This window comes from Melanaphis sacchari, unplaced genomic scaffold (genome assembly GCF_002803265.2).
Source record: "Melanaphis sacchari strain LSU unplaced genomic scaffold, SCAv2.0 Contig1112_pilon_pilon, whole genome shotgun sequence".
In the NCBI taxonomy this organism is placed as follows: Eukaryota; Metazoa; Arthropoda; class Insecta; order Hemiptera; family Aphididae; genus Melanaphis; species Melanaphis sacchari.
In genome coordinates, this window is record NW_020270426.1 from 125,182 (window position 1) to 146,352 (window position 21,171).

Here is a 21,171-nt window from a genome sequence, read left to right on the forward strand (position 1 = left end):
TTCGTTAATCGAAACATTTATTAAAACGATAATCGGTAACCACCTATGATTAGGTGGTTTAATCGTGATCTAGTAGTATAATAATATGATATATTATACGAAATAATTGTTTTTTTCTATTGAGTTGACGCATGTCCATGCAAGTGGGTGTCCAGTTCGAGAGATGCCTAAAAAATTATTACTATACATCTGAAAACACAACACACTTCGTATTCTTATTTCACAATGCTGAGCGGAAGGTCTGCTTGCATAACATTGCAGCAGTAGTAGTAGTAGACCAGATGGTCCGGAAATATACAGTTGGATATATTATTATATTATGATATGTCTAATTAACGTTGATTTGCGGTAAGTTATAAATGAAGTAGTGCCGCGGATCATAATACGTTATGGAAAAGCAGAAAAAATGGCACGGAACTCGTCAAACTATTTAAATATCTATAATAAAATTTCGGTTATGATGCAGACTGAATATGTTATAATATATATTATAAATTTATACATAATATAGGTGAAAAATCATCATGACAACAAATTAAAGCGAATGGTTTATGGTCTTGTATCTGCGAATACGCTATAAGTACGCACGTTATTATTACATACGCATACAATGATGGGTAATATATGTTGTCACACGTCGATAGTTTTAAATAATAACGTGCTAATTTATATTTACACCATTTCAACGGTGAACCTATAATATAATATTGTGTTTTTTACATCTACAGGACTAGCTTGGTTCACACCATTCACCATTACGCATCAATTGTACAATATAAACCTACTTGTGTTTCAAACCGATTGATGTACTTATTCTGAAGCAGAATTTTTTTCAAAGTATTAAGCTATTATATAAACTACTCATAGATATTGAATTTTGAACGATTATTCTGAATTAGTTACAAATGTTTAATGTTTGGAAGAGTGCAGGAGTGAATGAGTGTAGAACATCATTTTGCGGGGTAGCCTTGCGTGTCACTTTAATACACTATCGTCTCATCTTAATCTTAAATTAAGCTTTGGTAATAACATTGAATTATGTAAAAATAATTGTTTTCAAAAAATTAAATACTTTTAAAATTAAGGAGTGTAAACTCTTAAATGGATCAAATCTTTCTATGCAAATGATACATTTAAGAGTTAATAAGAGAACATCTTTCCGCTTGTGTTGTCTCCATATTATACTAAAAGTGCATAGTACATAGCAATAACATTTACTTAAATGGTACAGCAGTTTTCATATAGAGCTTCGTTGATTTTAATACAAGAGTATATGGAGTAATTTATCTATTGTCAAATTTGAATTTAATAACATATTAGATGGTTTGTTGAAAGTGTTTTTTTTTCAATGTTTTAATTTTGAAGAAAATTATTAGCATTTCTTAAATTGTAATAATTTATACAAACTTCAAAATTAAAAACATCGAAACAAAATTTCCAGCAAACCACAGAATGCGTTATTATTAGCTTTGAGTTTGAAAGTAAAATTTTAACACTAAAACTAACAAAGCTAATTAATTAATCAAAATTGTCAAATGTAAATTTGTAATATTCTATGCACTGGTAAGACGAAGATATAATAACGCATGCGGATGAGCGATGCTCCCTCTTAAGATAATATATATATGTATCGATTTTGACGGAAAAGAAAAAAAACTTTTTAAATTTGGTGGAAACGATGCATTCCTAGAACAATTCGTATTTAGATAAATAATATTATGGTAATTAATAATAACTCTGAATTTTTTATTATTATAATATTATATATACCTTGGTGTTATGTTGTTATATATATATATGTGTTATATATACGAGACGTCCACGCGTGATTAATAGAAAGGGAAAAAAATTAAATAAAAAGATTTGAAATATAATACGCGTACCCTCGTTGCAAGATTGCCGAAATACCACGTTGTATTTACGACCATGTGTCTCGATTTTCCTGCCGTTGCCATAAACATATCCGGAGCCCATTAAGACACAGCCCACGCTCGCCACGATCCGGTCGTCGTAGTCGTCATCAGGTGTGTGTATGTGTATGTGTGTGTATACGTAGATATTGGAAACCTATGCGTTGCCAAAAACCATTTCCGTGTTTTTCTATTTTAACACGTACAGCGCGTATACCTTTATGTATATTATTGTACTTATACATATACGTTCGGTTTCGGTTTATATCACCACATAGACCTATAAAAACCGAACGTAACAAAACCAGTAGATAAACTTGTATATATATACACCTCGATAGTCGAGAGAGTGGTTATTATTGTGTGTGTGTGTATGCGCGCGTGTGTGTTTATAACATATATATATATATATATATAAATATATACATATATATACATATGCATACAGAGAGATTATATACTATACTATACACATAACAAATAACATTCGTACATTATAATACTTCTATATTATACATAATATATAAATATATATATATATACACCTGTAATAAACGAAAGACGATGTTTAATTTGATTATTTGTTCAATGAGTTATTATATTATATATCATTGTATTATTCAACGCAGAGACTTTAACGCCAGTAACGCCGCTCGAACGTATATGCATATAAAATATATACGTAATATAATATCGTTTTTTTTTTTTTTTTTTCGTAAACGGATTGGAATATCATATGGTTAATGACCAATAACAATCAAAAAAGTTTTATTATTATTAAGTGATTTTTATCTCGACATTAATACTATACATAATAGCTGCGTATATACTCATTATATATATATACCTATATACTATATTGTAGTATTATATAGTTACATACCATTTTATTAAACACTATTACTATCACATAAAACTAAATATAGCTCTGGGTTCTAGAAACAGTGGATCACATTTAATAACGTTACGTTTCCAAACATTTATTGTTGTTTATTGTCATATAGGTATAGGTACCACGCGTATAGAGTTAATATGTAGGATCATCATTATATCTACTGACTGATTTTAAAATTTTTACAGTTATAATATAAGCTATAATAGTTATTATAGATAATAATATTATTTTTATCATATTGAATATTTTGTAGCTATTAACATACACAGTTATTTAATGCACAGTCCACCATGATGTTAATGCCGTATTATATTTGGATGTTTTTGATAATAATAATTTTTATTTTTTCAGACTCCCGACTTCGATTCGATGTTACAAGGACTGATGGTGGACGATCAACATGTCATAAAGTCTAGAAACGAGCCGGTCTTATGCGACTTCTTCGAGACAACCGGCATGGGTGCGCGGACTGTGCAGGACTCGATCCTCCAGAACGGTCACCATACTGATGAATCTCAAGAGCCTCCGTGGTTCGAGATGAACGAGGTGGTGGACCCCCAAATGTTCTCTACGCTCGACGACCAAGCGCTGCAGGTGACTCACGTAAAAGTGGAAGCACCGGAAGCCAACAGTCCCGAGTACCAGTCGGTGGCCAGCCCCGGGCTGTACACACCGTCTTATTTGCATGTGCACTATCACCACCATGATCACCATCACCAACAGCATCACCACCATCACGGTTACTTCCCACGCGTGGCACCCATGACGCCTCCCATTTCTGAGCCAGGTTCGCCCGGTAAACGGCGGACGCCACCGCCACCGTATCCTACACCCCGCTGCAACACTATCCAAAGATCGATGAAGTTCAACAGACGTAACAACCCGGACTTGGAAAGGAGACGGACTCATCATTGTAATTTTGGCGGTAAGTACTAGTTGAAAATAATATAATATGAAACTATTCATGAAAACATTGATAACACAAATTGTACCCGCCTGCAGATTACGGTATTAATACCTATAAATATAATTGTATATACACAATCGTTAGATTACAGGGTTTACAGTCGTGTAGACATTGAAAAAATTGATTAATACTGATTGTTAATTTTCATTGTTTTAATTTTAGGTTGCAACAAAGGATACACTAAAAGCTCTCACCTAAAAGCCCACCAAAGAATACACACAGGTAATTTTATGTTTTTATCGTTCATATCTGCAGTATGCGTATATAGTTTTATATGATTCGTAGAATTTTCTCGGAATACCTGCCATTATACCTATTATATATTATATATAATGTATATATATACATGATATAATAAATCGAAACACCAAAAATACAACCCATTAGGGTTATCGGACGGCATCAAAAAGCATTCCAAAACCCATTACTACACATATACTGAAACATGAGTATAAAAATATACACGGTCTGTATATATATATATATATACGATTTATGTCTTATAGTGTTTTTATGAATGAACGTTATTATTATACATCATACCACCTCCCGCGTTAAAGGGTACCTATATCACTTCGCAGGCGCCGCTATTATAATGCTATTGGCATACGAAAAAACCTTTAGTCACACATACAAAAGCCTTTTTTGCTTTCAAACAACATAAAATCATCACAACCGATCGTTGTACCGTGTAATCAAATCGGACTTCTCAGGGACGACGCCAACGCGTGGCACCACTACATATTGTAACCCAGACAGTCTGCTGCTGGTGCTGCTGCGTTGCTGCAGTCACTTGTTCCGCTTAGTATATAATATGGTCTGTCCAGTCGCAATGTAAAGTGAAATTCCACTACGAAAAACAGAAATTTGATGCGTCCAGGTTATTAATATTATATTAGAACTTCAAATACACATAAAAATATTTTAAAATAACAACATTTCAGAAATAATATCATTTTATATATTTTAGATTTATATAAAATATTTTCTAATGAAAAATTTACCATAGCACGTGCAATATAATATTGTAAAAAATTTCAAAAGGCTGGAAATTTTGTTATTATTTCGAAAACATTCTTCTCTTAACATAATATATTATTATACCTACGTATAGATTTTGATTTTACCTATTGGAATACTCACTGCTATTGCTCGTATTAGATGAACGTGTGCGGCTATAGAAATTACGTATTCGCGTCTACTTGAATAACTATATTTTTTCTTTTTTCATAGACGTACGCAAACACGATTTTCTACTTTATATCTATTTGATACTGTCAAAAATATCATAAATCTTTTTAAACATTTTTTCGCTATTTTTCTTTTCATACGACGGCTATTGCCGTGAAATTTTCATGTAAAAAAAATATTTCTGAACCGAATGTTTTCCTCCTCCGATTAACCTCGTGGTCGGTCTTTAGTTAAATGTGTTTTTTCGGCACCTAGTTAGTCTGGATCCTAGATACGTAACATAATGTAATAGGTATATAATGTATGATGTATGTAATAACTTCCGCGTACACGGATGCTGCGGCTATTTAATTGGAGGTTTCGGACTCGTCGAAGTTAAATAAATCGCCTTCCGGCACTTGTCGAAGTGCTGTGTGCAGATTTTTTTTTTAATACCATTAAATTAAACCCTAACACGATTTTTGTAGTGTAATTATATTTGCTAACCGTTCTCGATGTGTAGATATTTTGATTATTTCGTTTATCCGTTTATTCGCTGCTGTCTCAGTATTCGCGTATAGTTACAAATTATCATACAATGTATTATAATAATAAATACATACACTATTAATCTATTACACCTACCTAAACCGCATTATTAAAATATACGTGATTCGGCTTTTTATCGATATAATAAGCACTCAATACACATCATAGACAAGTTCACAGACCGGCGAACAGAATGAATGTGCCAAATATTTCAAACTATATATTATGTATTTTAAGGTTACATCTTACGCATTGCAAATTTAATGTATATAAACGCACAACATACATGAGTCGAGTCGTTTCCTAAAAGTATTCGCATATTAATTCTAAAATAAAATATGTTGGTATTAGAATTATTAGATATGTATACCTATACTTAAATTTATCGATTTGCAGTTAATTGCGCGAGTAAATTTCGCGATTCGAAAAACCATCTGTTTTATATTCATTATAATATGACGATATTCGTGTTTATTTTTATTGTTATTTATCAGTGTCATAATGTTGTTTTAATAGTATTGACGGTCTCGTAACGTTATTTATCATCTGATAGGTATGTCGTAAAACGATTTTTATAGTTTAATATAATATACTTAAAAGTTATTAACAGTTGTTAATTTACGTATAAGAAAAAAGTCACTTCACCGTTACGATAAATTCCGCGATCGAACGGCTAGGCGTAAAATGTATATAGTATATATAAAATTATAAATAGGTACTCCGATAACCGTATCGCGTGTCGGTTTTTATTCCATTTCACGATATTTGACCTGATCGATTTCGGTCCACCGCCACCGTGGCTGCTCTACTTAATAATAACATTGTATAGATACCACTCTTCGTATAATATATTTTAATGCTTGCGCTTATTATACTCGTATATTTGTATATATTTTATATCGCGGGCAAAATGTCGTCCGAGGTCGCGGAAATCCGTTCAACGACGGCAGTGGCGTAGGGATGAGTCAGACAGGAGAAAGTCGCGCGAAGTAAATACTAATTACTATACGGTATAAACGTATTACAATACGATGATAATAACGTATGGCCGCGCCGCAGAACAATTATTATTATTGACCGAAAACCATTATAAACGCCAACGCCGCCGCGACGGGCCGACATTCGACAATCGTATACGATAATTATCACCGCAATAAACTATCGGATCGCGCGATTATTAGACACACTCGAACGTTATGATATTATTATGCAGATATTATTTTTATACACATAGATACCTAGTACCTACACAATATGCCGACGTCGATGACTCGGAGTAAAAAATGCGTCTAATTTGTGCGCTGTGTGCGTTTCTCTCCTCGTCTACTATTCCGCGTCAGCATTAGCGACAGAGCGCCTCGGGTCGGGTCGGGTCATGTGTGTGTGTGTATGTGTATATGCATATGTATAAGTATGTCGTGTAAAGTATATATAATAATAATAATAATAATAATAATAATAATAAATAATAATAATAATAAATAATAATAATAATGTGTAGTATAGTCGTCGTCGTCGTAGACGGTCGGTCGGTGTCGGAGAGCCGTCATATAGAGGTCCTCGACCCTGGGACGAGACAAAACGGTCTCTGCGTATACAAGACATAACGGCCATACATAGACGAATACAACAATAATAATAATAATAAAAATTATAATGTTACAATACCGACGCACGCGCGAGCGGACAATATTGTGTACGTCACATATTGATATTATTATTAAATAATATACATACATATGTATATACATAGTTATTATATGATGTGCATGCACAGTTAACGCATATTATGCGTATCGCGGGTCCCGAGACGGAGAAAAAAATTATCAAAACCGCTCGAGGCAATGACGGTTTTATATTTTCTTACCAATAGGTACACGGTGAGTAATTATAATAATAGTATGATTTTTACATTACTGACGGAGACAATACAAACACGAAAACAATATGACAAACACACACACACACACACACGGCACATCACACTCGTGGGCTATGATGGTACGCGCGTGTGCTGTACACGATATTGATCGCGTCGCGTATAGTCGGTATATAGTAATAATATAATGATATATACGCGTGTTTATTATTATTTTATAGCGTGGATCGGAAGCCGATAATTTTGGCATTGTGTATCGACGGCGTGCGTATGTATAATAATATATTATGCATAGGTAGGTACGTGATGTGGCCCGCGTGTAAGACACATAACCATTTTTTCTGCGCGGTTATTAACGGCATTCCAGCTACGTATACTTACGTATTCTCGCTTAATATTTGTATTATAATAATTATATTATGTACCTATTTGTATAGTGCCTCGGCCAGGATTATTTTCCTGCTAGAGTTCGATATGTTTCAATATACTTTGTGCGTTTCGTCCACTGAATCTGCTTGCAGTGCATACCTTGCATCGCGGTTGCCGCTGCACGCGATGATTATAATATCATACTATGGGTTATCGCAATCTTTTACCGTTTGCCGTTTACATCGATAAATAACAAGGTTTGAATAATGAGATTTCCGCTTAGTTTTTAGTCAATTTTATTACCGGGGCGGTAGGAGTGTAGGACACAATTTAATATGAATCATACGGTTCAGACGTCTTTGTATCGCCTGCATGTAGATGACAATATTTTCGAAACGAAATATTATGTCATGTACAGAGAATTTAAGCGATATGCTGTATCGAAGAGTAAAGGTTCACTTTTTGGTGAAATTTTGTAGGCTCTATTGTAGAAAGAATATATTATGATTTATGAGATATCAATAATTGTGAAGTAATAGCTTGACTTGGTCTTAGACCTGTAGGATTACGTATATGACCATAATACATTGCTCCGAGAAAACTTTTAGGAAATACATGTTTATTTATGTCGCCGGTTTGTCACGGAACCCTTTTGAGTATATATCTGCGCAGGCGGAATCATGATAATACCGCGTCAGAAACGTAATTCGACGCGATGTCGTAAAGTGAATCACCTGAGAAGTGGACCGCCGGGTTTCCATATAATACTATATATTTATTGTATAAGTGGAACAAAATACCACTTATGATTTGATAATTTTTCAATAACAATAATAATACTATTTTCAGTGATTGTTAATCGTTAAATTATGCTCAATGATTTTAAAAACTATGCAATTCGTATACAAAAATCGGTATATTCAATTATTATAAACGTAATATATTTTGTAGATATACCACTTCGTTCACCTCTATCGATATTATCATTTTTAATATATTAGTTTGTAAATCTATATACGATTTTTATTATTATTATCATTATTATATCTCGGTATACCGCTGTATAATATCTCGATCTGGATGGATGGATAAGTCTATTATAATAACCTATATAATACAACCGTATTATGCATAATATATATGCATAAATACATCATTAAACGCATGTAATATAGTATTAATATGTTTTGATGATCCGGCCGTTTTAATAAATTCCATTTTAAACGATGTAAGGTTGTCGGTGTACAGTTCTATATATTTTCGGACTCTAATGTAAATCTGGTTTAGGTTTATGTAGTTTTATTTTTTTGTTGTTGTCGTTTTTTAATAGCTCTTAAATTTTGTTTCTCGATAAACTGTTGAAATTAATTAACCTCTAGGACAGTTATCTGCAACGGTGTACGATTAGTGCATGTGCCAACTAAAGTGCTCCGGTCTACAACTCATCATCATAAGATCCTAAATCGGAAACGGTCGTTTTATGACGTTCGTGGTTCGTCCATAAATATGTATATTTAAAGGTGTGACATTTCATTAAAAGCTAGCCATTAAAATTCGACACGCGTTCGTGTTTGTGCTGCGGTATTACTATATTATATTAAATGATAAATATTATATCATGTACACGTTTGAGAATACCGATTCTCGTTTAATGACCGAGGCGGATAAATTTATTTTCGTCTCTAACGCGCTATAGCTGCAGCAGCGATTGAACCCTAGCGATAAATAATTCTGAGGTGAAAGAAAAATCGTATATTATTATAATGATAAGCTGATGCATGCGGTATAGAGAAAAGAATGCAACAAGACCGTCGCAATCGCTGCTCCAGCAGCAAAATGGGGTGGCAAATGGCCTGATACAAAATACGACTATACGACACGTCTCGGGGACAATTAAAATCGATATGCATCGTTCGTCGGCGCAAAACGCACACCGTTGTAAGTTTAATTGTCTGCAGCCGATTGGAATCTCATCAAGTCGTTTAATCTAGATCGTTATTATAATAACAATAATGATAATAATGGTTTAGCCGAGTATAATTTCGCGCCCACACGCGATTATGCGCACGCGCACTGGTTCTCGGACGCTCATCGGGTGTGCACAAAACGTAATATATATTATGAAAAAAAAAAAAAATAATAATATATATACATAGGTACGAACGAAAAGCACGCGACGAGATTTATGTGCACGCGCGCGAGTTACACTTATTATATACCTAATAATAATTATACATAGAGAGTTATCGTATACACGCATAGTAAACGCGTATTTTATTATTTATTTTTTACGCTTGTGATTCATAAACGCGCGAATCGTTTGAAAAATATACAATAAATAGTATATAAATGAAACGCACAATCGGTCGGACGATACGCGTATTATTGTTGTAGTTAAACTGTACATTAAATAAATAACACCAGCCGATAGCCGTTGTATAGCGACGAGGGGGTAGAGAGCATTTTTCAACGTTTAATTGAATTTGAACGACTCCGCGCCGCCGACGACGCCGTCGCCGTAAGAAAGTGGAAAAACTCGTTCCGCACGCTAAGTATCAAACTTGAGGATCTATAGTAATAATAATCGCTGCAGTGCATTTATGTATACGCGCGCATCTGACCGGTATGAAAATGTAAACAAGGTGTATAAACTTAATGGCATTAAATGTTCGGCCGAACAGCGAAATTCATCGTGTACTTAGGTGCGCGCACAAGTTTATATTGTGTATAAAAGCCCGAGTAAAGGTATCAAAATGTGTATTATGAATTATGATTGATAACGATTTGCAGCGGCTTTTACGGGGAGGGACCACAATATATATACTATATTATGATTAAAGTATTGTCGTATTAAGCATATGTAATAAAACATTAATCAAAATATGTAATAATAAGCGATGTCAGCATTTCAAAACTAGGATAAGAAAACGACCATAGGTAATAATGTTTCAAAACAATAATCAATAAGTTAAATATAACAACATATTATAGTTTTAAGCATAATGTGATTAGAGTAAGGTAACAATAATATTAAACATAATGTAAGCAAAACAATATATTTATCATATAAAGATAACTGGATGACCATAGAAAGGGGTCTGTGATGCATGTGATCGTGTGACTCGGTTACCACCAGACGCAGAGTGTTAATAAAGTATTTCAATATATTTTTGATCGTTAATGTATTAAGTACGTTGATTTGATTGGCGTATACAACAGTATATTATAGTACACATAAAGGCGTGGAGACTTTAATGCCGCCCTCGATTTTATTTAATCTCGATCGTTATTATTGTTCCGTAGAGGATATCTTTTTACGTTAATATATTATTTACAGGCGATAATATCTTATGAAATCTTATAAAAGCGTTAAAAAAATTACACTTACAATTATTTTATATCATGTTTATTATACAACAGTTTCAAAAATTGTATTTATTTGGTTATAAATTATAGGACTTTAATATTGAGACGGGAAAGCAAGAAAATATTAAATATAGGTATACAACGATATGCTTTTATTTTGTATACGGTATCATACAAATGTGTTGTGTACATAAATTAAAAGATAATTCAATATATATTATTATATTATACTAACGACATAATAACTATATAAACATTTATATATATTAAATGTATACTTAGTAATGTACTTACATATTATTATCATACTTGGATAGCATAATAATAATATCCTCATATGTAAAATAATTATTGTATAGCCGTAAAAATTATTTTTTTCATTTATTATGTCCCACTCGTTACATATAAAGAAAAGCTTATTTTCTGTAGATATAATACTTATCTAACAATTAATGTTTTTACGCGACGTATATATTTCCACGCAGCGGGTATATAAATAAAATATGCAATCATAATATGAATTCGAGACACGTAGTACTGACCGACGCGACTCCCAACCGTGTTCAGAAACATTCGGTATTTTGTTACTCCGTTGATTATTATAATAACCATGTCATGGGTAAATATATATAATCTATATAATAAATTGTTAATTTTTTTTTGTCTCAAGTGATACGACCGTTAAGATGTAAATGAAGGGTGTATTATATTACTATGTGCTAGCACTTTTTCACAGTGGCGTATTAAAAAAAATTTTATGTCGGGAAGAGCGAGGCCTCTAACTAGATCGACAATCAAATATATGCATTTAAAAAATTGAGTAATTATATAGTAATATGGATTAATGTTTATGTCGTTTAATATAATAACACAAATTAAAGTGAAAATAGAATATGAGGGCTGGAAAACAGAATGGACACTTGCAGCCTATTTCGAAGATACAACCGTACATGATTTGCGCAAATGCATTAAGAACTTAGATAATATATACTATATAGGTACCATACTTACAATAGTGGTTAGATGCAATTAAAGTTGTGATATATACTGCAGTTATACAGTATGTATTCTCACCATTAATAATACTAAACAATAACAATTAGATAGAATTATAACTTTACGACATAACATGACAAGCTATATTTATTTTATCTAACTATATATTAAAAAAATTAAATAATATTGAAATTAATAGAATTTAAAATCTGATAGTTAGTGGGTTGATAACATTTTTTCTATATCATAAATTACGCATAACCATTATGTTTAGTACATTAATATAATTTTCTTCACTGCAGTATATTATTATTTATATATTAAGTATATATAGGTATGAGGATGTCTTATCAATATTAATAAATATTAACTATCTAATAAATAATTATTTAAATCGAGATCACTATTAATAATCACCTATAATTTAGTATGGCTTTTATCTTATTATGATTGATCGTTGCTATCATGAAGGTATTATTTACTACCAAGTATGATATACTGGCAGATATCCAAAGTTGGGCCAAGTTCAACTTTTAGACATGATACGACACGACAGACAGCGGTACTGTGAACGCATATTTAGTGTATGAAACTGTGGCATCTATGTATAAAAAGTACACGGATTGGAGAGGTTTTTACATGTGCACACCGTGACAGTTTGTAGTATGTATATAGTATATTACACACACACACATACACACACACACATACACACACACACATATATATATATATATTATATATATATTCTATACAGCGATCTATAAAAATCATTAAAATCGCGTGCAAAAATACGATTTTATTAGACTTCATTTTAAGGTTGAATATTACATGATAATTAATATCGTTCTTGTGGTCTGTAATCTAAATATTTATACTAAACATAATATACAAGCACGGCGGTGTGCAACGTCGTCCCACTCGGTTCCGGTCGATGTGGAAAAAAACACCTAAATAAAATACCGCAGTAACATAATACATATTTTATTTTACTCTTGGTCGTTGGTCCGTATGGAAGGAAAATTTTTTTACGCGTTCGGCGCGTTTGATGTGCACATATTTTTTTTCTGCACGCGCTCGCGACTTTAATCGTGTGACTGGGTATTATAACGCACGGCGTTAACGAAAACACACACACACACACCCACATCGCGTTATATATTATGTCCGTGCAGTATAATATAATATACGCGTGCGAGATAATGTTGTAACTGCAAAACTGTTAATATTATAACTCTCAGAAAAATAAAGAAAAAGCCGCCGTCTTTTATTCCCGCGGCTAATTCTCGCGGACACGGCCATAAAAACTCGCATTACTGTCGCACTACCGCCAATTCCGTAGAATTTATTTACCATCGAACACCACCATCTGTCGGTTTGCCTTCGCCGCTGTCGTCGGTCCTCCGCCGCCGTTCGTGGTGCAGACACGGCGAAGACATGTGTAGGCCGGCGAATGAAATTTCGTCTAATACTCCGAAAAAGGTTTGAAACACTTAGTCTTAATAGAGACGTATGTAGGATGTTGATTTAACATTCCGGTAATGACCCTGTGTCCTTTTTTATTTTTTTTTTTTTGTAAAAATGTGCGCCGTGCGTAATCATATAATATAAAAATAGTAATAACAATAATGCGTGTGTATGTGCGTGTACCAGTGTGCGTAAAAAAAATTAACCACTAAACGGCGACTAAATTAATAAAATGTACTTACTGTATACGCACTCACGCATCTGGTCTTTTGAAAATCATCCGCCAGCTGTTATGTATTTTTATGTATATTATAGATTATAGAATGCGCAAACCAATTATATACTATAACACGATTGGTACGACATTTTTATGAAAATATATAAATATATACGAATATAGAGTGATAGCATAACTCTGGTTGTCGATTTGTAAATAAATTTAATATAATATTAATTATTATTGTTTTTAGTGTACCTACACTATATTGTATTGATTGGAATTTGTTATCTTTTTGATATACGTATTATAACAATTATACAATACATGTACATTAGTGAACATTACACATAACAATTATTTATCTATATGATATCTATCTATGGCATTAATTTTTAAGTCAAAATTATAGTATTTTTAGTAACTATATGTATTTAACAATACTTAAATTATATATTATGAATTACCTATACGTACATATCGGTATAGGCGTGTTATTCGTCGCCGAATTAAGAGTATCGTCGTACAGTAAATATAAAAATTTCCGATAGTATAGTGCTAAGTTTGTATGGACTTTTCAATTATTGATTTTTTTGTAAACCTATTAACGATGTATGGATATCCCTACCATACAATAATTACGTTCTGTTTAATAATTAACGTAGAAATGTGTCAACATTTTTTTTTTTTTTTTGTTTTGGAATAATAGCTAAAACGATGAGTGTAATTGCATATAATATTGCAAAAAAAAAAAAAACAAATTCACGAAGTGTTTTGTGGGTGACGGTCACGTTTTTATGAAAATATTGAATAATAGACTTACACCGGTATACCTGCCTATGTATTATCATTATGTTAGATACTTACAAAAAAAAATATTTGGCGGTGCATCCGCTTCGATGGGAGAATGAATCATTTTTTTGTTTTTTTTTTCTTTTACTCGTTAATACAATAACTCTCGTTAACCACGCAGGGCAACTTTTGGAAAACGTCAATTTTTGCGATTGTATTCCGAAAACAATCACGGTTAAACGAACTGTTTTGTTTTCAAATATTCTCATAATAATAAATATTATTATAATACAGTCCATCGAAACAAGAGATCTGCCGTCGCGTACGTAACGTAATATTTAATAAATTAAGAATATTACGCATATATCGTGGATAATATACGTTTCGAATTCTACCCTCCCATCACAGAACGGTGTTGCGTATTGTGCTCATATAGTTTTCCCCCTCCTCCCGATGACGGTACAATAATATATTATAATAACACAGTCAAACTTTCATCAACCCCGGACCGGGACTAGACCGGCCAATTTTCCGATAGCATCACCCGGAACACGCGCACTGTTATAACAACAATAATAATATTAATACATGTTGTGCACGTATAATATACTTATATATATGTATATAAGTAATATATACACACACTGGTAAGTGTAGTATATTAGAGCATATATATATATATATATATACGCTGCCACCATCGTTGCCGGATGGTCTAATTTTCCACTCGAGCGACCGCGTAAACGTTGTTGAATTATTGTCAACCGCCGTACGAATTAAAAAAAAAACTAAATAAAAACACGACGACGGAAAAAAAACAGATGAATAAAAACCGTATACGAAGCGTAATGATAATAATAAACTGTCGTGTGTGTAAAGTGCGTATCGCGATCGCGAGCTCACACACACACATACACAAATAGGAACTCTGGTTGGGTAGCACCGAAATAATGTACACATAAACGACGTCGACGACAGTAATAATAACAATAACAACAACAATTTGTTGGGGGGGGGGGGTTTGGATATTAGGCATTATAATGTACGCTATGTTAAAGGCTATACATGCACGTGCACAATGATGCACATGATATTATTATTATTATTATTATTACCATTATAATATTATGCGTTTTATGTGCAACCGCGCGAGAGATGGACGCACACAGCACGACATTATATTATTATCACGAAGGCACCGACTTTTGTGTTATAATATCATGTGCAATTGTAAATAAATTACAAATAGGTACCTCTAAAACGGCTGAAAAATACGCCGAGGAGACGTCGCGATGACGGCGTCACAATTGTTGTCGTCGTCGTAGTTTTTGGAAATTTTGAATTATCCTACATGCGCGCGCCCGGGCTGTCGGCGGTTATAATTTCGACGGTATGGGTTTTTGTTTTTCACGGGCCGTGAGTCGGCTTCCGTCCACGCCACTCGGCAGTACGATTATACACGTCATTACGATGTACAAATTATTATTATTATTATTATTATTGTAATTTTTTTTTTTTTTTTACCGTCGTCGTTTATGATAATGCCCATAGGTAAATAATATATTATGCACGAGAGTATAATCGATTCTATTATTTCGATATAATACATTATTATTATGTCGGCGCGACGACGATTCGTACATGCATGCAGGTATATACCTATATACATATCATTATACGTATTACCATTATTATTGTAATGTAGATCGTTGTTATAAGGCGGGCGCCAACCGGAGCGTATATTATTATTTTATATTATATATGCCACGCAGAATCGCGACAACACGCGCCGCCCTGCGTCATCGCCGTATCCGTCATCCGCACGATTCGAAAATTCGTTTGAGGGTGTGCGTTCTAGCATCCGATGGTTTTTTATTTTATTTTCAACGCCCACGCACGTTTTTTGTGTCACGCCGTCGTCACTATAGTACGCTGCAGAGTGATCCGTTTATCGCGGTTCTGCGCGGTTAATGCGTAATATAATATTATTATCTCGATGGATTATACCTACGAGGAAGTCAATAATTCAATGCCAAACGTCCGAGAGCCTGCACAATACTATTTAAAAATTCTTTACGTTTTCCGACACTTGTTGTGGGTTGACGATACGAACGATCACACACGCGATTTTATATAATTACAGCCTTTATTCACTGCGTGTCGCGGAAATTATAAAAAAACGATACATAAAAAAAAAAAAATAACAATAATATATGATATTTGTTTTCACTGTTATTTACGTATTAGATCAACGGGAGGATGAGTTTCGCCCCGCAAATCGGATCGCGAGTAATGCTTATATTCGTATAGTACGCGTGCTATTCTAATGACGTTATAATACGCATAATTATTATTATATTGGACACTCGTCGACTCGTCCGTTGGTGTAGCTGGGTCAAGGACGTGCTCATCCCTTTCGGTCGTCTTCTACGTTTACATACATATTATATACATGTCATATGTCATGTATAAAAAAAAAAAAATTGTCGAGTGGGCTCCGATCGCACTCGGTTCCGAATGCGAACACAATCGTTACATTGTTTGCACGCCGACGACCGCTATACATAATAATAATAATAATAATAATGATATATACACATAATAAACGACTGCGGTGGAGGACTCGGAACGTGGGCCGCCGCCGCGGCACGTCCTAAGACAATGGCGCGTGCAGAGAGAAAAAATTCGCGACCAAAGTGTACATTATCATAATATATAATACAATATAAATGTATGTATGTAGTGCACTCGCGGTACTACCCGGCGAAGCGTCCCACATCCGCATTATACATGTAGTGCTCTGTGTGTTAATTTTTTTGTCTTTAGCTTTTCGAACTTCATTGTCGTCGTTGGCCTACTCGAAATCGCGGGCAGTCAATCGAGACCAATTAAAACGAAAACGGATTACTTGCCTATAGTGTTATCGTGTGGGTTGCGATAAAACAAGCGTATAATTTGTCATTTTTCCGTCTTCCGTCCCGCGGCGCATGCGATATAAATGAGTACACGGACAAACGTATGCTTCAGTTTAATATAATAATGAAGGTATTGGTGTAGCTGATTAACGACATCATATTTTATACCACCGATTTCATACACAATTTTCCAATATTACAATCGGGCAATCCTCGTAACAACGTATATACAAATATTGAATTAATTACACTAAAATTAGAGTCTTGTGTCCACAAAAGACAAACATTTGAATTCGCCATATCTATAGAGATCTGAGTTTCCAATATTCAGTAAGACTTGATTCGATATAGATTAAATTAAAGTTTAAAAATTATACATTACCTTTATTGTTGTTCGTCGTAAACCTAGTACATGGAGTATATTATCATAATATGGCTTCATAACTCGGTAAGAGTCTTAGTTGTCACAGACTTGAATCTTTTTTCCCCAGTATGTGACTTTAAATAACTTCAGATTCATTCGTCTTTTCTTTTTTTTTTGGACACCATAAGGGTCGGCTATAAGGTTTTCCCTAACTTTCTGGTTGTCATTCAATATAGCTACTCTAGTTTTGTTTTTTACCGCGTCCCTTCGCTTAACGTATGCAAATCACATTAATCTTTGTCCCTTCACATAACCTATTGTAACGAGTAGTTTTGTTATTTCTTTCATTTCCATGTTATTTTTCTTTCACTAACAGCTTAACACTGTATCAAATACGGAAAAATAGAGCAATGAATAAATAATCAACTTTATTTAGAACCTTGTATATTAATTATTAACCAAGACGCTACAATTTTATTCTTTGTCCTGATATTTTGCTTTTCGCTCATTATATTATATCTTTAAATTATTATTCTGAGCTGCAGAACCGTATGTAATATATACACAGATACATATACAGTATTCTCGGTAGGAAAATATTTTTAACAACTCAACGTCGACTAGATATGTGTGTATAATATAATAGGAGTGAGCAGTATATGTTATACAGTTACATATCGTTTGACGCGGCTTTCTCGTCGCACCTCGGCGAATAATCATATACATAGATACATACAAATAACAGCATTTAATACATACATACACACACAAACAAACGTTGTTGGTACCTACATGATTGATATGAATCTAGCGTATGGAATGTCGTGTGCCGATCGATCCGTATTATTGAAGTACTCCCGGGATAGATCACACACATAGAATATGCGTGTGCGCAATGCGATTTATGAGTATAATATAGGCACATAAGGCATAGTCATAGATATCTCTACCAAAATGAGTCATAAAAATATTCAAATCATGATATACGCATTTAGATACTCTTCTCCCCGACCAAAACGTTTAGGAAAAAAAAATGTGAATAATATGTAGGTACTAAGCGTCTAAGCCAGTAAACAATTATTATGAAATGCGTTTGACATTGAGAAAAAAAATATTAAGCATCAAATAAAATACATTTATTTTTTATTCATAAATGATATTGCAAAATATCAAAATAAACATCAATAACTACTATCGCGCATGACAGGTGATTCACAATAATTTTTTCATCATAAAAAAAATGACGATAACAGATAATAATATAGATAACGAAGAAATTTAAAAACAACGTTCAGAAACTAAAATAAGAATAAGACCATTATTATAAATAATAATATGTAATTGTTTAAGTTTCTAGTAATGGTATCCTATACAAGCACTTTGTTTTCACCGTACATTATAAGTACTTTGCGTTTATGTGTATCCATACGAATTTATAACCAAGTGTATTATGTACGTCGTCTTGTGTAACGTTGCGCGCTGCTCACGTATAATATAATAACACCGACCGCGACTGCAATAACGTACCCGTCTAATGTCATAAAACGTATATTATGATATTATGCACCAGCTACCATCATCTCGGACGTAATATTACGTATATTAAATCGGCGTTTTTGTTTTTGTCTACAGGCGAAAAACCGTACCGGTGCACGTGGTCGGCGTGCGAGTGGAGTTTCGCGCGGTCGGACGAGCTGACCAGACACTACCGGAAGCACACGGGCGACAAACCGTTCCGGTGCGAGGTGTGCGAACGGTGTTTCGCCCGGTCCGATCATCTGGCGCTGCACAAGAAACGGCATCAGCCCAAGAACGCGGCGGCGGCGGTGGCGCAGCATCAGCAGCTGATGGACCATCCGTCGTCCAAAGTCGGGGTCGACCAACAACACCAGCAGAAACACCAGCAGCTGATGATGTTGAACGGCGGCGGCGGCGGAGGCGGCGGCATGGTGTCCGGTCCAAAGGCCGGCGGAGGCGAGTACGTCGTCGACGGTCAACAGCCGGTCTGCAGGCAAATGGTGCCGGCCTTGTGATCGGTGCGCGCGCTCACTACACACGCGATGATATTATAATAATTTCATGTAAATATTATAATATTATTATTATTGGCGATGAGATAGGCTGTGGCAGTCGAGCCGGTTGGTAGAAATGGACGTCGGGGTGAAGAGGGGGTTAGGAGGGATTTTTGTGAGTTTTTTCCATTTGTATATTGGTAGGTACATATTATAATAAGTATATGTAATTTTTTTTTTTTTTCGTGGTATTTCTGCACGGAAACAAGCGCCTGTTTGCTGCTGTTGCAGTTGACCCGTAGGAATTCGGTCGTCGGTCGCCGCACAATGACACCTTAACGAACGACTATTGTGCGCTAGTGAAAATAATAATAATAATAATAATATATCATACAACTATCGTGCATATTATTATTATGTACACATACGCGTGTGCGCCATTCGAAAATAGAAGGAAAAACAAAAAGAACGGATAAGTGACGGACAAACGACCGCGACCTCGCCGCCATTCCGGGTCAAACCGCGTAAGTACCGCCGCCGCCCGTCGACGTGTGTAATATCAACGGTTCTCCTCTATAAAGCAAACATTGGACAGCGGCAACAAATAATAATAATAATAATAATAATATGGTACCTGCAATATAATAATAATAATAATAATATAATACTGCTGCAGTTTGTAGTAGCCCACACGCGCGCGCGCCGCGCAAACTCCTCGTACACTATTAATAAATAATAATAATAATAATAATAATGATAATAATATATATTATACAATAATGAAATCTATCGTTTCTCGCCTTTTTTTTTTTTTCCTCTCGTCTGTTATTATTATTTTTTTAATCGTCTGCGGTCGTGTGATTAATGATCCGGTCGTGTCCCCCGGCTGCGTTGCGCGCACAATACTAGGCTGATTAACGGAATGATTGACCCGATTCCCCGGAGATCCCCCGAGGGGTCCCGCGTCCCCCCTCCCGCCGACACTCGCCCTTCATTGTACTGTTTTTTTTTTTCGCGATTCTTAGCCTAAATTTCTTGACGACACCTGTGTATAGTGTACATATATAAATTATATTACGTGTCCTCCGCCCATATCGACCAAACTGACATATCTCACTGATATATTATTATTATCATTATAATAATATTATAATCGGAGTGTATAATATCATAATGCCTACCTAAACGACACGTATGTGTGGTGTTCACGGTCGGTATTTCCCGTACAAGAAACTTAGAAACATGACTGTTCGGTGTTTTTTTTCGGACTTAAAACGCCACCCGAAGTCACGAGAAAAAAATT

General features: G+C 34.3%; 1 protein-coding gene across 1 annotated transcript in view; it reads left to right on the forward strand.

Annotated features, from left to right (window-relative positions):
- LOC112603773 (zinc finger protein 442-like) overlaps positions 1 to 20,542 on the forward strand; it is an 88,315-nt gene extending 67,773 nt beyond the window's left edge. Inside the window, exons 4-6 of the mRNA XM_025352509.1 lie at positions 3,157 to 3,730; positions 3,935 to 3,994; positions 19,489 to 20,542. Coding sequence (XP_025208294.1) covers positions 3,157 to 3,730; positions 3,935 to 3,994; positions 19,489 to 19,889 — 1,035 coding nt within the window. The 3' untranslated portion in view covers positions 19,890 to 20,542. The remainder of the gene's footprint in view (positions 1 to 3,156; positions 3,731 to 3,934; positions 3,995 to 19,488) is intronic.
- The last annotated feature ends 629 nt before the right edge of the window (positions 20,543 to 21,171 follow it).